A 19612-nucleotide genomic window follows, 5' to 3' on the forward strand; every position below is an offset into this window, starting at 1 on the left:
TTACTTCTGCAATAGCCGTGGCAGGCAACATGACATCTTTAACAAGGAAACACTTTAAGGGGCTGTTTCACCATCCATTGATTAGTGTTAACTGGCGGTTAGGTGTGATGCCGTCTCTATTTGTTTTGTTCGAATAGACGGAGACGGCATCACATTTAACCGTCGTTTAATGCTAATCAATGGATGGTGAAACAGCCCCTAAGTCTCACCTCTTCTTGATCATTGATCTCAATATACTTCTTGTCATCAGCGCCAATATCCATAAAGTCCCCGAACAGCATTAGCCTGCCCCCAACGACATCTTTAGGCTTCTTGCCAAACTCCGTCTGGATCTTTTTGTCTAGTAACCTAAAACAAAAGACATACTCGCGTCTTAGGCTTAATTCGTACGAGAGCTAACTAAATAAGTTTTGTTAAAAGTTTAATTTTTAATACAAGCTGCAAAGTGCAAACTTGGTACCAAATTTTAAGTCGGTACTATTAACCATTGAGGAGTTCCCTTCTGCGGAGACGGTCCTGGCAGGACCACCAAGATGCCACTACCAGATTATTGTATTGTCACTAAATTTACATAAATATACCAAATTTCGAGTCAATCGGACCACTGGAAGTGGGTCAAATTTAGCTTCCAAGATTTAACCCAAACAAATAAATAAATAAATAATAAACAAACAGGGCAAGCTAGAAAAGCTTGTAAGAACCGTTCAAATCATACAAATTAATGGGAAAAAAGTTATAAATAATAATTAAATTAAGGATGAAAGAGCCCGAAATGGTTCTTGTAAATATACCTGTGGCGCTACTAGCGACTAGCTGTGCCGCCGCATCATCTTGCCATCCACCACTTTCCAACGAGATAGGTTAATGAAGCGTGGTTCATAAAAAACACATCCTTCGCAACACATCCTCGCACATCTCTGGTGGAAACGGAGCCTTAACGCTTAATTGCACAATCTGTGCACCAGAGTTTAGAACTGACCAATCAGTGATCACGCGCGCTTGGGGGTCGACGTTGACTGGCCGGTAACATACAGGTCTGAAGATCTCTTCCTTTGCAACTCACGGCCATGCATTAATTTAAGTTCATAATCAATCAAAAAAACGTAATTAAAATGTCAACATACTTGACAAACCACTGACGGTCTTCCGCGCATACCAGACGATCCTGGTACACACGTTGATGCTCGTGATACCATAGCCGAATCACGTCGTCTTCATCCTATCAAATATCCAGCAATCGTGAAAAATTGAGTCGTCGGTAAACAAGTGGCAGCTAATGCGTCAGAAAGGAATGGACTGGTATACAAGCTGTACAAACCGTCCCAAGAAAGATGAAAATAAAGCAGCCAAGTGCTAGTCAGACTCGGCATAGAAGGAATCTATACAATAATGTATCCTAAGAATGCACGCAATGCCTACGCAACAGTTAACTGCAGTGAAGATGAACTTCTAAGAGAATCTTGAAAAAAAATAAGGACACAAAATCATACCTTCACTTTTAGAGGGTCCATCATCAAAATTCCCTGAAAGACTTTGCTCAGATCTCGAAGGTTGAAGGTGTAGTGCGATTTGGTGGGAGTAGGCAGCAGTTCCTCCACCAGCGAACTGAAGATGTCTATTGAAGCCTTCAAGAATGGGGCTTCCCGTACCGTGACATTGTTAAAGTTGCGCGTCCAAGACGTTAAGATTACGTGGAATATGCCGTACTGAAAACAAAGAAGAAATTGTTATAACTACTGCAAATCGACCGCTCACTTTCTCAAACTCATATCTGTCCACATTAAATTGCTTTAGTATCATACTTATGTTAAGTGTTATAGTGTTGCTTGTTGTGAGTACGAGTATACAATTCGGGTAGATACGAAGTTGAGAAAGTAAGTAACTAGTCGAAATATTGAAGAACATAACGACGGTCAATATATATTTGACTTTGGCACAATAATTGCAGATCCCACTCTGTTTATAGGGACCATCGACAATAAGAAAGAAGGGGTTTGTTGTTTCAACGACTATTTACTTGAATGAAACATATGTCAGAGATCATTCACTCAATGAATTTTAAACACATCATTCAATGAATTTTTTAGTCTCAGCGTTTTCACCGAGGCAACTGGAGATCTACGGGAGAGGCTTATGTCTAAAAATGGACGTCCTACGGCTAAAATGATGATGACGATGTCAATTTTCTGAAGGTCGATAGTTGCTGTAAATTACGTGGTACCCACATCACAGTATAGACTATTTCTCACGTGATAAGTCTAATCACCTTGCTAGAAAACTCCATTTCGGTGAAGGAGATGTAGTGGAAATGTCGCATCAGCCGCATAGTGACTGGATTGCGACCGCCGCCTGGTGGTCCCATGGCCGCCACGATGCTAATGTCTACTAGAGTTCGGAACTCGCCTATGTTGGTGCGGTCGTACCAGCCTGGAAGCACAAATTATAGTTACGAGTGCGTCTATGAGACTTAACCCCTTGTATGCTTAGGACGCTGATCCGTGCCTAAGGCCACTTATCTTTTCGTCTTTTTTTTAATCAGCAGAATTTGTGCTCATTAAAACAGATTAAGACTAATATTCGGTACTTTTTTAGTTCCCGCATACGAGGGGTTAACCGTTTTTTCTTCTATTCCACAACTAAATGTATCGATAAAATAAAAAATCCAGCTATATAGCTTTTCTTCTTCTTAAAGTAGCACTCCATTACGGGAAATTCACCGTTAGCTCTGAAGCTTTATCCCTATCTCGAGCCTTTCGGAACAGTTGCTATGCTATGCACTGATCCCGGTCCACTCCTTGATATTCCGTAGCCATGGTCTACTACAAAGTCCTAAATTATGCAGCAGAAATTCCACTCTCTGCTTATCATAACAGACCACTACGAGCAGCCGGTCATCAGATAGCCTAGCCAATGAGGTCGACTCACCAGAGAAGTCCATGAACTGCCGTATAAGCTCAATAGGCGGCTGCGCTCCATACACTTCCAGTGCGGGCATGTTCAGATCGTCGATGAAGAACACCTGCCGCTTGGTGGGAGGAGGGCCAAAGACACCCCGCCGCCGTCGGTCCAGCTTGCTATCTATCACGTCCTGTATCAAATTTTTAGAGGGATGTAGAGATGCACAAAAAAGATTTGTTTTGAAATACTCACGGGAACGTGCGAGTCTAATGATGAAGATAATAAGGATCTGTACAAACCTGCGTCTGATTCGACGAAGTCCTGGCGGAGAAGACGATGAACTCGCAGATGAACTTCTTATGGAGACCCCTCGACAATTTGGAGGTGATAGTGACGGTCTTGCCGGTGCCGGTGGGGCCGACACAGATCACGTTGTTGTAATTGGATATCTTGTAACCTAAGATGGCTGCGCTACGGACGTTGTCGAGGGTAGGGACTTCAATATCTGTGAGAAAAGTGAATTAATCAAACTCATTCGAACTGACATCTGTATTAAGATTGGTTTTTGGAATCTTTTTGTATTTTTTATTTCAATTCCAAATTTTTGTTACTTTTACGGTCATCCCGTAAAACCCATATCGAAAATACAAACTGAAATATAGATGCACAGAAAAACCAGAAAAATAAGACCAGCGCTGGGAATCGAACCCAGGCCCTCGGCATTCCGTGCCGCGTGCTATAACGCTATACCACCGCTGGACAACGGTACAGACACGAATTTCTCCTATGCACCACATATCCCAGCCTGTTTTGTTTTATATTTAGTCACTTAAGCAGCGACACTAGCGACATCTATGCTGTAGCCCTTATCGAGAAACTTTCAGCACTCCATTGGAACTAACCGGACAAGAGACACGCGGCACGGAATGCCGTGGACCTGGGTTCGATTCCCAGCGCTGGTCCTATTTTTCTGGTTTTTCTGTGCATCTATATTTCAGTTTGTATTTTCGATATGACATCTGTATGGCAAATCCTGTCACCAAGGGCGAATTGTGGACCACCAAAGACTCTTATGTCGATCATAACAAATTTTAATACGTACCAGCGTACTGCCACTCTGGATCGACTTCATACGGCTCCAAATTGGCCATCCAGTTATACCAGTAGGGGTTACCGGGCTCCCCGTCTTCCGTCAAATCAGTGAAACCTCCATCGTGAAATCTGATGATTCAAACAACTATAACTATAACTTACCAAAGTTCACACTCCCTGACATTAATTTCAAAACAAAATATAGAACCAATAAACAGATTCAAACTTTAAAGTGTACGTTCTGCAAGTGTAAGTTTTGAGGAAAGTAAACCCTTCGAGAAGCTACTGTGCTATGCTATACGAGTAACCCAAGTTAACAGAAAAACTTGTCTTAATATCGCAACAAGTGCAGCATTGAGTTTTAATGGAGAAATAAGTAATTCCTCACGTGTAATCATAGACGCGGCCTTCCTTCGGAAAGAGCGGCTTCAAACCATTCTTCTCCGTCAGTTCGCGCATAAAAGTGGAGAATATCGCGCGCCCGTTGTGGTCGCACGTCGCTCCTACCGACCAGATCACTGCCCATACCACCCATAGTGGTGCCAAGCGTGCTAGACAGAGGAAATAAGAAAAGTTTATAAAGCGTGCCCCTGAAATCGACAAAATACTGACAAGGAAAGACAAGAATTTAAATGCATTTGTAGCAATGATTGATTGTAATCTCGATTGATTCATACGTCACTTTTACTATTTAGAGGTCCATGTCAATGAACTAACTACCTAAGTACTTTGCTGTGCTCCACGACTACCGAAGTTAGCATGGTGTGTGTAACTGTATGGTGTTTGTTGTGGTTGAGTCTTTGTGACTTAGATATGTGCATTTATGTGGAAGTGGAGAAGAGTCTTGGTCGCACCAGGTTGTAGTTCAGTGATGGCGATATCACCTGATACTAACTAGACCATGTGACAGAATGAGTGCGAAGGGGTAAATGCACAAAAGGTCAAAGTGGATCCAAAAATTTCTCAAATAATAGATAGAATAAAAGGGCATCATGAAAACTTCTGATTCAGACCATGTTTGAAGAATACTTACGCATAAGAGCTTGAAACGGCGGTGACGGTGGAGGCCTATCGTCCTTCCCTGTCAGCGGTCTCAATCTGAAGTCCAGAAGCTCCAGAAACTTCAGAACAAGAGCAGAATCGATGGAGACTGCGATCTCCGTTAGTTTTGAACGAACCAACTCCAAGCTCGGGTAGAGGTATTCATTTATGAGCTTAGGCAACGGCTTCCGAATGTTATCGGCCATCTAAAAATTAGGCTAAGCTTTTTAATATATTTCTACGTAACAGTCTCGTGTCCAACTGACTGACAGACAACGAGCTGCTTAAATTAATGCATGTGTTTCAAACAACGATATGCTTGAGCTCCCATTCGACGACGACTTCGACGGCCTTTTACATGCAAAAACCTTCCTCATCAACTTTCCTTCAACTTTTTTCATCATCATTATCATCATATCAGCCGTCGGACGTCCACTGTTAACATAGGTCCCCAATGGACCTCCATTTGGCTTTAGCCAGGTCGTCCGTCCATCTCGACATATCCTTACCGCTGGAATGTTACTCTTCAACCAAGCATTGACCAAAGGCGGGAGTCCAACCACGTGTTGGTCTAGGTAGACCATGCCGCATCGTGAGACGGTGGCAGGGGAAGCCACTGCTAGATCAGCGACCTCGAAAATCATGCGTTGACGGTCCGTCAACTTCATGATTTCGCCACTCGAAAGGCAGAGCTTCTTATTGTCATCAAGCACCTAAAATAATTCAGAATCGTTCGATTTAATTTGCTATTTATTTATTTTCAGAGAACCAACAGCTATAACTTTCAGAATAAATTTATTTTAAGTTTAGTACTTAACTATAAAGCCAATTATAGGATCTCACAAGTAGATTATGATGATTCTCGGAAAGATAAGAACAAGAGGGGCCTATCCCTGTTTGAGCAGTTCTAGTTTTTCAACTAATTCTAAATTTATTTAGTATGTTTAGTTGTATTAGTTAGTTATAGTCATAACTTCAATAGTTTATTATTATTATTTAAATTATCAGGCAGGCAGATGGAAGCAACTGACAGGTGCCTGTATCGGCTGTATCTAGCTGTTCCTTGGTCCAGTATTCTTTGTACTGCTAATGGGTTGGTCTAGTGACAGTGATGTTCGAAGCCACTATTAAATCTCTCTTGACGCTAATGTTATAAAACAAAATGGTTTTTACAAGCTTTTGTTTTGTTAGCTTGTGTTTGTTTAGACCTGTCCCGTTGTCTGTCTGTCTGTCTGTCTGTAATCAAATCTCGCAAGTTAAATTTGAGCAACTTCCAGTATTCAGATTGACTTGAAATTTGGAATACTTAAGTAAATCGCGTGACAATACAATAATCTAGTAGTGACACATCCTGGCAGTCCAGCCAGGATGGTCTCCGCGGGACGGAACTCTTGAACGGTTAATAGCATCGACTTGAAATTTGGTATGCAAATGTAGTTTGGGTGACAATGCAAGTACAGTTAACAAAAAGTACAGGCAGCAAAAAAATCTTGTATTAAAAACGAAAATTTATAAATGATTGGTGATAATGATTTGTTTCTTTCTATCAATACTCGTAGTTCTACTGAAGTTTATCAGAAAAGGCTCAAAAATCATTGGAGTTTCTTATTTTCATTGGCCACCTCCGATATTTTTTAAGGTCGAATCCTCCTAAGGACCACAAAAACATCTAAATTCTAAAATAATGGTTAACTCACAGTGTTCATGTTTTCGATCCACACCGCATCTACTGGCCCGTCAAAAACGTACCAGCGTTTGTCCATGTCCTCCACCGCTATGCCACCTCGGACCAAACTCGATAGGATTCCATCCGTCCTGATCAGCATTAAGTTTCCATGAAGTTTCCATAATGATTTCCTGTCTATCTGTCAGTATGTGTGTCTATGTGTCTATTGGTGACTGTGACAGAGCTGAATAATTTGTTTAAAAAGGGTCACGGACACGTCAACTCAGTATAGAGATCCGAGGGGAAGGGATCCGAAGGGATCCGAGGGGCTTAATGTCTAATTTTGACAAAATCACGCGTCTTCGTGGATGACACTGAGTAAGGTACATAATATACAAGTGTCATTATTTTTATGGGTCCGAAAAAGGACAGAATTTCTCTTGCATGATACACTCAGCGGCACCAAATTTGGCCCACTCTACATACAAAATTACCTATTTCTGGATACATCTGAGGGCCAGATGTTTTGCCGCTCAGTATACATATATGAATAATCTTGTAATAAGAGCTGGCATCTAATCGCTAGCGAAAAAATCATCATCATTATCAGCCGGAAGACGTCCACTGCTGAACAAAATTCTCCCCCATAGAACGCCGCAATGAATAACGAAACTCTCACAAACTCTCACGAAAGATTAGGACTTCGTTAACTGGTTTGTTAGGAACACTTCAATATACTTGACTTACCACTCATGCGTGTTCAAGTCGAACTCGCCGTAAAGCTGTCCCATGGTGATAGACTTGGGGTTGACAACGAACGTGTGCACCGGCGTGAACGGGAACCCATCCGGTGCGAGCTTGCCTTTGATGGCAGTCAGCGCGTCGCGAAGGATCTCGTAACACTAAGTCAGAGAAACGTAAAATTAAACTCAACTTATTGGCATACTTTGCCCATGTTCTCTGAAACCAACGGTATCGGTTGAAAGCAGCCTGAATCCAACGTGAACCCGCTGCTTTAACCAGGTCATCCGTCCATCTCGTTGGGTGCTTATCTGGTGGCTAGTAAGCTGCGCTTCCACCAAAGATGTGCGAGAAGTGTGTTTTTCAAGAACCAATAGGAACGCTTCATTTACCTATGCTTGCTCCGTTCAGCTGTTTCCACGAGAGCTGTGCTATGCGAGGATAGGTAAATGAAGCGTTTCTATTGGTTCACACATTTTTCACAACACATCCTCGCACATCTCTGTATGTATGTGGAGTTATGAAACGTAATTCTACACATGTAAATCTACCACGATGCATAATTTAACCTTTGTCTTGCCTCCTCCAGCCGGTCCAACCAGCATGAGGCCGTGTCGCACCACCGTCGTCTCATACAACTGTATTATTTTGAAGATGAACGCTGAAACAGAAATTAGATCAATCGACTTTAAAAAAAGTGCAGATTTTATTTAAACGCATGCCCACTGAAAACTCCAACAGCTATTTTTTGTTCGAAAGGTGATTTGATTGCTGAACCATAGTGTACATACTCCCAAGGTGGTTATTCAAATTTGAAGTTGAGTAATTTCTCTGTTTTAAAAAAATCAATAGACAATAGTAAATACTTCATAAATAGAAGAAGAATTGAAGATCAATAATGTTTTGATAATGGTTCAGTACGTACTGTATAAATCATCATATCCTCTCTTGACAAGCATGTTTCTGATGGATTGCTCCATGATGCCGTAGTCCACTACGGGGATTTCGACTCGCGGGAACAAATCCGAAATGATACCTGACGACAGCAAATGCTATTAGAGGCAAAGAACCAACCAATAGGTTGTAGCCAAAAGCAAACGATGAAAAAAGTCAGTTTTAAGGTCTACGCTAACTGACGCGGGTGCACTTTGCGGGTGCAGGTACAATCCTAGCACGCGACGCGCGCAGTTAGCGCTGTTCATTTTTCAATAGGCGTCCACCCGCTGCGTGAAAACCACGACAGCTAGCGTAGGCCCTTACTCTTACCGTTGAATAGTAAAAGGTCGTCGGCTAAGAATTTTGGAACGTTTACGTCCCTGAGCGCCCGGAGGACGATCTGCCGCTCGTCGGCGTCCGGCATCTGCCGGATCAGGTTTCCGGCGACCGTTATCACGGTCTTCACAGCTCGCATACCGAAATCGTAGTGATCCTAAAACATATTTTTGTTATGGCATGGCCACAGATTAAATCTGTGGGCATGGCACACTGGCCTCAAAACAAACTCAAAATAAACAATAAGAACAAGTAAACAAATTCAAATATCCATAGGTATGTTTAAGAGCCTAAGCTCTCTCATATTGTTGGAAGATACCTGTGATAGGCTAGTTAGATATTTTTGCTGTTACTTACGTGTCCGTCCGTCTCTCTCTCTGTCTGCTAAACAGGTTTTGCAGCCAAACAGCTGGAACTACAGTTCTTCAATTGCTGCTGTGGCAGATATTAATACAAGTGACAGTAAATACCTGAGACGACAGCTGTTCCGAGCTCAGCCTGAAAGTGGTCGTGATCTTCCCAGCCAAGATCTTGGCCTCGAAGAAGCCGAAGGAGAACAGCGAGATCTCGGCGATCAGCGCGTAGTCCGGCACCATCATGGAGATCGGACGGAAGAGGGCTTTCAAATTGTCGGGCAGCTCCGTTCGCCCTACAAATTGCAATATTAGAACTTGATTTAACAGTAAACAAACAGTTCTTACATGTGGTAGAGCCTTATTGTAACCACTTGCGGGCTGCAGTATGAATGGGCCGGCTCGACCGGGTTAGTACCACACTCTCACAGAATACCGGCGTGAAATAGTAGTTTTGCTACTGTGTTTCGTACGGTTAGTGGAAGATTCGGAGGCCTAACTCCCCTCCCCCTTTTCCCCCTCCTCTATCCCCCTCCCCTTTTGGCCGGCAACGCACCCGCAGTCCTAATTATGCTGTAGGTGTCCATGGGTGGCGGTGATCGCTTACCATCAGGTGACCCGCATGCTCGTTTGCCAGCTATTTGATTAAAAAAAACAGCAGAGTACAGTCTAGTTCATAAACTTGTGAGCAACAATTTGATCAATAATAAGTGAACATGACTATTGTTAACGGCGTACAAGGGTGTTCAGATATTTTTGATTTTTTTTTTTTTGCCCACAACTATAAAAAACACAACTGTACTGACAGCGAAATTACAAAACTAATTCGAAAAATTGCAGCCAGTGGTTAGGAAAGTTGGACTTGGAGTTGGAAGCTGATACCCTTGTTAAAGATTATAGGCGTTTTTAATGTGGGTTGACGGGTGCAATATCGCTAGATGGTGTTAGTATGCGAAGGACCATTTGACATGTTACTTTCAAAGTTATCTAACGGACCTCACGATACTGCAACAACTACCCTGTCACAGACATCCTCATCGAGGTCGTAATTTTGTGAAACAACTATAAAGGTACACTTCCGAGTAGATCGGCTCCGGCGTCACTAACGCAGCGACAGTAACGCGGCGATAGAGCGATAGTATTATGCAGTACGGAAACGTATGAACTAACGCCGCGACAGTGGCGCCGCGTCAGTATCGCCGAGCGATAGCGGCCGTGCCATGTTCGCGCAAGCACTGCCACGCAATCGCTGGGATCGCACGTGGTTTTGAGATTATTTTGCATGGAATAACAATAAACTGACACCGGAGTCGCGCTGCTCGGAAGCCAATGACGCTGCGGCCGTTGCGATAGAGCCGCTCTAGTCGGAAGTCTACCTTAAATGTTACCCCACCTGCATACCCAGGGTTCATCGTTATGAACACTGAACAAGACATCTTGATCGGCAGCTCCACGCCCTCGAACCAGAACTTCTCCTGTTTCGCTATTTGAGCCTTTTGGATCGTAACGACCTAAGAAATGGACGAATGGATGTTGATAAGTTCGTCGAGAAATTTGCGTCTCGTTCTATCTTGTCTAGATCGTCTGAGACAGACTATGAAATAAACGTGCTAAACATACCTATCATGTTTAGGACGATAGGGTAAAAGTCAAAGTTTAGTCGGAATACGACGGCATCCGAATCGTCAATCAATTGTTGTTTTAGATGAGTGACATATTCATTAAGATTGTTTTTTTGGAGTATTTTTGTATTTTTTATTTCAACTCCAAATCTGTTACTTTTACGGTCATCCCGTGAAATCCACCAACCAATATAATCCAATAACCTTCTTAAATATTCCAAAAAAATAGGTAAGTAGGAAAATAGGAAAATGGCTAGTTTACGAGTCACATCACGATTTACCTGTTGAGCTACGACTGACAGTACTTCAATATCTATCCGATTGAATTCATCAAAGCACGCCCACGCACCAGACCTGTGAATGAGGATATCATATAACAAAAATAATTAGGTTTATTTGTTTGATTCAACGCGTTTCTTATTTAGATCACACATTATTAATCCTCTACCATGTATCGGTGAGTATTAGCCGAAAGTTGTCTTTTTTCAGTATTCTAGACGTCCTAAATTTTTATAATTTTGGTGATAAAAAAAAAACAATAAATTTACAAAACTATTTTACTTACGCCGCCAATCCCTTGAAGAATTTTCCCATAGCCATATAGTCCAATTGATCTGAGCAATTGAAAACTACGCACTGCACTGCCAATGCTTTAGCCAAATCCTAGAATTTAAGCATGATTTGCATCAAAAACAAGAAGTGAAAGGCTAATGATAAGGGCACTTAGGGTTTCCATCTGTATTTTTATGTGTATCGAATATGTGTAAATAAATGTCTCTCTCTCTCTCTCTCTCTCTCTCTCTCTAAACTAGACGGTTTATCTTATCAAGAATTTAAAAAAAGCACTGGAGAAAACTGCACCGATGAAGGCGAGTCATTCAGGGAATCGTGGTCATAGTGCATATTATTATCTTCCTTCTCCGCTACCAAATCTACATTCGCACGTGTGGTGTAGTTCATTAATATAGACCTCCACAAAGAAACGCCCAAAAAATCATTTTTTATCATCACGTTTTCGCTCCTCGGAGATTCTCAGGTCTTCTCGCCATGAGTATGTAGTTGTTGCTAAACCGACTTGTCTCTTGGGTTACCTTAGTTGTCTCAGTCTTGCCAGTGCCTGCAGGCCCGGCGGGTGCGCCGCCAAACTTCAAGTGCATCGCACACATCAGGGTCAGGTAACAACGATCAGTCAGAGGCGTGATCACGAGACGACCGCTGCAGAGAAACCACTACCTGTTATGTCAACTCTAGTCTAATATTCTTCGGTTTTGGTTTCAGCATGTATTGCTGTTGACACGTACCTCAGAGCGGTACTCAATTGAAAGGTACTAGAATGACACCAAACCGTAGTAACTCATATTGAGAAAAAACTGCGATAACCGTACCTACTGCCGAATAGCATATGGTATGCACTTTACGGTCATAGCCGTCACTGCCAGTGAAAGTGGTAAATTGAATTTCGGTTATAACATACAAAAATTTAATCTCCTCATTTTTCTCCTGCTATTTTCACAGGACTTTCATGTTTCCAATTCAAAATATAACTACATCGGTAGTCCCCTGGTTACCCTGAAGGTCCTCCTGCGAACAGCGACAAAATCCAAACAGGCAAACAAATGCACTAAGTAACTAACCTGTTCCCCAAATATTCATTTGCGTAGACGAATGAAGAGTTGAGCGCACGAACATCTTCGTGGTTCTGGCTGAACTGATGATAGAACGGAGCCGTGTTCAGGTAACCTTCTTCCTGAATGATTTCAGTAGACTCGCCTTCTTCAAAAATGTAGGGTGGTTTCACTATTTCGTAGTATCTATGAGGAATACAGTTTTTTTTAAAGTAATAGGGCAGAAAAATCTGAGGATATTCTGTATTCTGTCTTCTCTAGCCAGATCCTGATTAAACGAGTCGCCTTTTCAGACAAATTTTGAACTCTTCGCAAAACAAAACCGTTTCTTTTTTGGCGGGCTAGCCAAGGCTCCTCGTCCGAGTCAGCATATAAACTGGTCAGTTTATTTATTCATCAGTCTTACACGACTATAGACGCATCTCTACATAATTTGGTATCTATAGAGGCAATTTCGGCGTGCAAAATGATGCTAATAAAAGCTCTCTACATTGGAAACAGTTTTCTTTCACATCTTTTTTACACATAAATAAATAGGCTTGCGTTTGACCACAATCACGCCTGATGGTAAGCAAAGATCTGGACTAAGATGAATCACTCTTGCCTTATAAATGCCCGTTCAGATTTGAAGACGGCCAGATTATAGCGATCAATGAACACTGAAGCTGGTAGAGCATTCTACTCCTTAGCTGTCTGTCTGGAATCCTAAAATGGAACAAGTAACATTGCATCAGCCGACCGACCTGAGCTGGCACATCCACTGGAAATCGGTGACATTCTTGACGTTTTCGTCGACGAGCATGCGCGTGACGTCACGGGCGTGGACCTCGATCACGATCAACGCACAGAGGACCTCGCGCTGGAAGTACGTCAGCTCGCCCTTCACCAGCGCGCGAAGGCTGTCCAGCTGGCAACACCAAGCTTAATTAGACTGCGTTTCCACCAGAGATGTGCGAGGGTGTGTCGTGAGGAATGTGTTTTTCAGGAACCAATAAGAACGCTTCGGGTGACACTCTTTCCCGGCCCGGATAATACCGGAATGGAAATACAGACCCTGTTTTTCGTGTAAAGTGCACGCCCATAGAAGCTCCTGTCAGTTTCTATGGGCGTGTACAGTACACAAAAAACAGGGCCGGTATTTCCATTTCGGTGTTATCCGGGCCGGGATAGAGTGTCACCCAACGCTTCATTTACCTATTCTCGCACAGCACATCTCTAGTGGAAACAGCTGAGCGGAGTGAGGCGAGGTAGATGAAGCGTTACTATTGGTTCATGAAAAACAAATGCCTTGCAACATATCCTGGCAAATCTCTGGTGGGCCAGAGACCCATACCATCAAGCATAGGCGTATACAGAGGGGGGAGGGCGACTGGGCCGTGCCCGCCCCAGTATGGTCTAGTATATTAGCAAGTGTATCTAGGTCTCCTCACGACGTTTTCTTTCACCAATAAGCTCCTAATCCTCTACGCGGGAGGTCGTAGATTACGGGTCAATCAACTTTTTAGTGTACCTTGTCGTCATGGTAACATCGTCTCCTGAGTTACTTACTAAGAATATGATTTTATGGGGTACAAACACACTAAAAGTTTAGGAGTTATGATAGTTTTAAGGCAATCCATCTCCTAAGCATAATATGTCTAACATATATTACACACTGCAATCATTTTTCTAACAAAGTGGATCACTAATGTCTCCTATGTTACGGAATGGGACAGAATAATATTTTTACAATTTAACAGTTGAAGCATCCCTTAGGTACCCCTTACCATCCTCATGTTCTCGTCAAAGAACATATCCATCCTGAACTCGCTGATCGCGTGCTCGACGCCAGCAGTCCAGGCGGTCTGCGAGCCCGCGATGACGACCTGCCCCGGCCAGCGGAGCACCCACTCCGAGCGAGGGATCTGCCAGAGCTCCTCCAATCCAGCTACCAGGGTCAGACGAACTGGGAAACACTTGAGAGGTTATCAAGTTAATACCTATGTTTTCCGTACGGCACAACCTGCAGTCTTTGAGTTGTGGGTTGTGGTTTACAGCTGGCAGGTTGACTTGGTTGGTGCCACAACACAAGTCAATGAATTTAACGCGTTATTTTATGATGTGTTAGGCTGCGTTTCCACTAGAGATGAGTGAGGTTGAAACGAAAAAACGCTTCATTAACCATCCTCGCTCCACTAAGCTGTTTCCGCTAGAGCTGCGCGTAGCGAGTATAGTTAAATGAAGCGTTTCTATTGGTTTATGACAAACGCATCCTCGCACATCTCTGGTGGAAACGCGGCCTTAATTACCTTGCTACTCCACGACCACAAATGTAAAACAAGGAGGCCAAATCCCTTTTTTGTTGTCTCAACCACTACTACTTGTACTATTATATTATTTATTCTGTGTGTCTACGTCCACGTACTTCCTGATGACCAGTGATCGAACTTTTTCTAGCATTTTTGGTGCGATGACGTCAAGACGTCAAGTGACACACGACAGCGACCTAGGGTTGTCGACGTATATAATATGATTGACGTTTAAAATTATGTAATATTATGTTGTCATTGAAAATTAAACTCAATTATTTTTACTTAATCAGTTATTATAATTGTGTATTACATTTATTACTGTAACCCAGTCTCTCCATTGTGTTTAATCAGTTAATAATTATTGCTTATTTTCACACACAAAATCAATGCAACTGTTCTTAGCACTTGACGGGACGTCAGTGACGAAACAAAATGACTTCTATATTCATGCACTGCCATTACCTATGCATTATACTGTCTATGCTAATATATAGTTAGTATATCAATTCCTAATCATAAATATGAACCTAACCTGAGATAAGGATTTATTGCAACTGTGTTACCATTTTCTTACAGTAAATTAACCCTTCATCTCATTATGCATATTGGGTTGGGCTTTACATGTTCTATGAATATTTTCTGTATTTCCGATTTGTTTAATACGCAATTTTATTTTTATTTTTGATTTTATTTCATTCTTGGTTCAAACAATTTAATATTGGTCACTACTGACAACCCTAGCACTGCACCGAAAATGCTAGAGAAAGTACGATCACTGCTGATGACTAACCGACACAATTGCAGCAACTGTATTGTACCTTCATGGAAAAAATATATCCCTTCCGGGGCAGTCTAAATAACATAATCATCATCATCATTATTGGCTTGGTAAGGTATAAGGAAAAGTTAACCATTAGACATACAATACAGACAGACAGACAGATAGTTAACTTATCGTCGTAACATAATTGTAATTTTTATTATTTTAATGCTTCAGTTTTCAAATACATTTTTATCCCTAGGCAGTTTTGAAACGTGAACGTTTCACTATAGTTTGTTGATGTCCGTGACAGGGTTAATATTTGATTGATGAGCCGCGCGTTTTGTTCCAAACAGCCAGTCTAGTGCCGTAAGGTACATAGATGTCAACGTGTACATGGAACTTACTGGTATGCCTCATGGTATCTTCAAGCAGCAGCAGCCACTGCTCGACGTTGGAGGACGGGTAGAACTGGTACTTGAGCTCTACGATCTCACCCTCACTTGAGTGCATGTGCGAGATCTTGAGATCAGCCTCGAACGTAACCTGAGGAAGAGCATCATTAGTAATTTTTAGTCAAACAACAGTGTTGTTATTTAATCCCGTGACACAGGGGACAACAGAGATACAGTTACATCAGAAAACGTTTGTAATGCATACTAGTATCATGCTTAGGATGAGCCATGAAGGGATTAGACTCGGCAGATTGAGTTCGAAACGCGTCAGCGTAGTGTGGAGGTAGAGTAGCTGCATAAGCACTATTTGTTGCATAGTCGCAGCTATCGTAAGGTCGTGGGTGAAAAAAGTACCAATTTTGTTAATGGTTCATTGATACGTAACGCCTGATAAATTATTTTTTCTCTGACCTTAGCAATGTTCTCGAAGCACTTCCTCAGATGCGGCTGCACGGCCTTCGGGTTGCGCGACTGCGACAGTATCTCCAGCAGTTCATCGTCGCTGAGGAAGAAGAACCTCGGGAACCGGAGTCGCTTCAGTTCCATGTATTCGTTGAGGCCTCGGGAGACTACGGCCAGGAGGTGGCGGGCTTCGATCAGGCTGTCTAATAGGCGGCTGTCCGGGCAGATTAGCATTATCTAGAAGTAAATCGAGGTATGGTGGATAAGTAGTTTGGAGGTGGTAATAGATGGGTTTGTGTGATTTATGTGTGTTCTTAGAATGTGGAGGTGGAGAAACTGCATGAACACGTATATCTTGCATAAAGCGTAGCTATCATAAGGTCGCGGGTGAGCAAAGTAAGTATTTTAGTTTTTAACAAGGTACACAATAACGTTTTACCTAAATATAAAGTCGAAAAGGCTGGTAGCTCAAGACCTTAGAACTATTGTTTAGACTAAATCTGGAGAAAAAACAGCAGGTACTACTGGAACATAAAGGAAGCTACAGTCAAGTTCATAAACTTGTGAGCAAAAACTTGATCAAAGATATATGAACATGACTCCATTGTTAACGGCGTAGAAGCGTGTTCAGATATTTTTGATGGAATTGTTGCTCGAGATAGTTTTGAGCGCTTTGTTCTATCAGATAATATTACCAGCGATTATACCTTAGGGCAGGCCTGTGCAGCAGACATGACGCGCCGCCATATCCTCTCCATGGTGTTGTATTTCTTAGCTTCCATCGGCAGCTGCCGAGATATGTCCTCAGAAGTAAAGATTGGCTCCAAATACATCCATTCTCTAGGAGAATGAAATAATTATTTCATGTAGACCGTCTACAGTTCGTTCGCGTTAAGAATGCGTTCAACTGGTCACTGTGAACTTGACTTCCTAATTAGGAACGATTTGATTGATTATTGGGTGTGGCTAGGACCAAAAGCGTCGCCAGGGGGAGCAGGGAGGGCCAGGCCCCCCCTTAAATACCCATAGAAGTGAACATGTAAAACAGGGTCGGTATTTCCATGTCAGTATTATTCGGCCCGGTAAAGAGTGTCACCTGTCAAAACGATCGAGTCCAGGACACATAAATTCTTTTTTAGTGTTTTTTATTCTTGACTATGGAACAACCCGTAACCGACCGGACTTTCGTAATTTGGCGATAAAGAAAACTCTTCCATTTTTTTAAATTAATTAATGCTACTTAAAAATCTGATATTTTTTTCTGTTAATTAGAAAGGTTATTCCTATTGATATAAATAGTTTCAAGTGTGTCTACATTTTTCTGACATTCCCCATTCTCATCTCACTATGCACTCAGCTCACCAGATTCATCTCGTCACATGCTCAGTTCACTAAAGCCTATACGATGACTCACTTCTGGCACTCAATCCACTCGTCGACGACCTTTTGCGTGAGACGAATTTTATCATCCCACTCCTGGATTCGGAGCTCAAATGCAGCCTTGAACGGGCTGAAGCCAAGCTGCTGTGTCGCGAGCAAATGCTCATCCAAAAGCTGCAACGTATCGTCTGCGATCTTCATTATAAACGTTCCTGAAAGTATTCAGGTTCATTTTAGGTTTAGGATTTTTTGACTATACATCAGACACTCTTGTTTCTGTTGTCCTGTACATTTTTCGAAGATTAATTGGAAGAGATTCTTTTACGGGATAACTTCAACTTGTTTCTCACTGTAATCTGTTGTTTTTATGGGCAATAAAAAGTTATGCATACATACACAACCAACACACGGAGTCAGGTTTGGAGTCCTCTCTTATCCACCAGTTGATAAACTATGCCTGGGGACCGAAGTCCGAAGGAAGACCGTCGGAGGTTGTATATATGCGTCCGAGTTGAGAAACTTCTATAGCGCCATGTAGGACCCAGTCACAGTACAAAAAAAGAGCAACACAGCGTCTTCATACAGACGGCCGGAACGCGAGTTATACCTACGCGTCACAAATTATCAGCATACCGCCGGTAACCATCAGCATTAGTCGCGAGTCCTCCGCGGTTACGTACGGACTCACGCGCATTTATTACGTACTTACCTTAATATGTCACAACGATATAAACAGTATTGTTCGATGTACAGTCACCGGTCCTTCCGGCCCTAGAAATAGAGTCGTATCAGATATTTATGACGCTTGTTGTGTCAGATATTGGTGCTGGTGACTGGACGGACGTTTAAATTCATCTAATATAATAAAAACGTATCTATTGAAGTTATTTATCAGAATGCGAATTTTTTATACTCTTAAATTCAACAATAAAGCTTTTCGCACATCCGTAGTGATGAAGCCAAATAAACCCGTTTAAAAAATAATACATAATACGTTTTGTTGTTTATTAAAATAACGTAAAAAGCATTTTTGTTAAACACTACTTAGTCAATCTTTAAATCTCTCCTAATCCTTTCCCTACTTTAATTTTCATGTGACATTATCAAATCAAATACATAAGTGAAGAGTGATATTTAGTAGAGCAGGCAGCCCTATCGCGCGTTTGTGTACCAAGCCGGCGTAGGTAGTTAAATCAAGGACGCTGCCGAGACGGAATACTACTCCTTTTTTATACAGTGACTCAGTTGGAGTTATATTTGCTCACTAGATGACGCTAGGAACCGTTACACAGTTTTCAGAAGAAAGTTCTGGAGTTGCTCTAACCAGTAGCCTTGTACGGCGCGACCTCCATGCCTCTGGCGGCCCAGTCCGCAGCCATTTTGTCCAGCGACTGCTCGATGACGTACTCCTTGCTGGCCAACTCTCCAATCTCCGCGATCAGGTCAGCGTGCACGGCCATGCCTTGCTTCAGACACATCTGGAAGGTCTGCTTCTCATTCATTGTCACCGTGATTCCTGAACATCAATCATGGGTCATTCGAACGTTTATTCCGTATGATTTTCGTGGGTCATGGCAGAAGATTGTCACGGTTTCCAGGTTATGTTAGGTAACAGGACGTCCAAAAAAATTATAGTAAATGTCATCAAATTCTACAGCCTATTCATAAAAAAATGTGACCACGAAAATTAGGCGGTTGGGGTGCCCCTTGAAATGTCGACAAACTATTTTTTTTTCACTAAATAAATTTAATTGATCCATTATTCACAATAAATGATTTAAACAAGCGCAAATATAGTGGTCTTGATGCCGGATACAACTTCATTGCCTTCGGCGTCGAGACGCTCGGTCCGTGGGGCCCTGGCGCAAGGGAACTCTTCAGCCAACTGGCAAAGAGACTGGTCGACGCCACCGGAGACAAGAGGGCTGGCAGCTTCCTCGCTCAGCGTCTTGGCATCGCCATACAGCGAGGTAATGCTGCCAGCATTCTTGGAACCGTGCCACAGGGGCCTTTT

General features: G+C 42.4%; 1 protein-coding gene across 2 annotated transcripts in view; it reads right to left on the reverse strand.

The window, feature by feature from the left end:
* The window catches only part of LOC141435662 (dynein axonemal heavy chain 1-like), a 57708-nt gene that overhangs the window by 33105 nt on the left and 4991 nt on the right, over positions 1-19612 (reverse strand). For both annotated transcript variants that reach the window (XM_074098400.1, XM_074098401.1), the window contains exons 7-34: positions 18923-19114; positions 17633-17810; positions 16926-17058; positions 16228-16455; positions 15769-15907; positions 14077-14255; positions 13054-13217; positions 12320-12496; positions 11777-11900; positions 11251-11348; positions 10967-11039; positions 10457-10574; positions 9181-9359; positions 8705-8867; positions 8364-8474; positions 8008-8099; positions 7445-7599; positions 6729-6846; positions 5541-5744; positions 5024-5237; positions 4379-4541; positions 4001-4119; positions 3198-3403; positions 2926-3088; positions 2267-2427; positions 1491-1706; positions 1125-1219; positions 210-348 (exon numbers count right to left, since the gene is read on the reverse strand). In XM_074098400.1, the coding sequence (XP_073954501.1) occupies positions 210-348; positions 1125-1219; positions 1491-1706; positions 2267-2427; positions 2926-3088; positions 3198-3403; positions 4001-4119; positions 4379-4541; positions 5024-5237; positions 5541-5744; positions 6729-6846; positions 7445-7599; positions 8008-8099; positions 8364-8474; positions 8705-8867; positions 9181-9359; positions 10457-10574; positions 10967-11039; positions 11251-11348; positions 11777-11900; positions 12320-12496; positions 13054-13217; positions 14077-14255; positions 15769-15907; positions 16228-16455; positions 16926-17058; positions 17633-17810; positions 18923-19114 (4301 nt within the window). The remainder of the gene's footprint in view (positions 1-209; positions 349-1124; positions 1220-1490; positions 1707-2266; positions 2428-2925; positions 3089-3197; positions 3404-4000; positions 4120-4378; positions 4542-5023; positions 5238-5540; positions 5745-6728; positions 6847-7444; positions 7600-8007; positions 8100-8363; positions 8475-8704; positions 8868-9180; positions 9360-10456; positions 10575-10966; positions 11040-11250; positions 11349-11776; positions 11901-12319; positions 12497-13053; positions 13218-14076; positions 14256-15768; positions 15908-16227; positions 16456-16925; positions 17059-17632; positions 17811-18922; positions 19115-19612) is intronic.

This window comes from Choristoneura fumiferana, chromosome 15 (assembly GCF_025370935.1).
Source record: "Choristoneura fumiferana chromosome 15, NRCan_CFum_1, whole genome shotgun sequence".
In the NCBI taxonomy this organism is placed as follows: Eukaryota; Metazoa; Arthropoda; class Insecta; order Lepidoptera; family Tortricidae; genus Choristoneura; species Choristoneura fumiferana.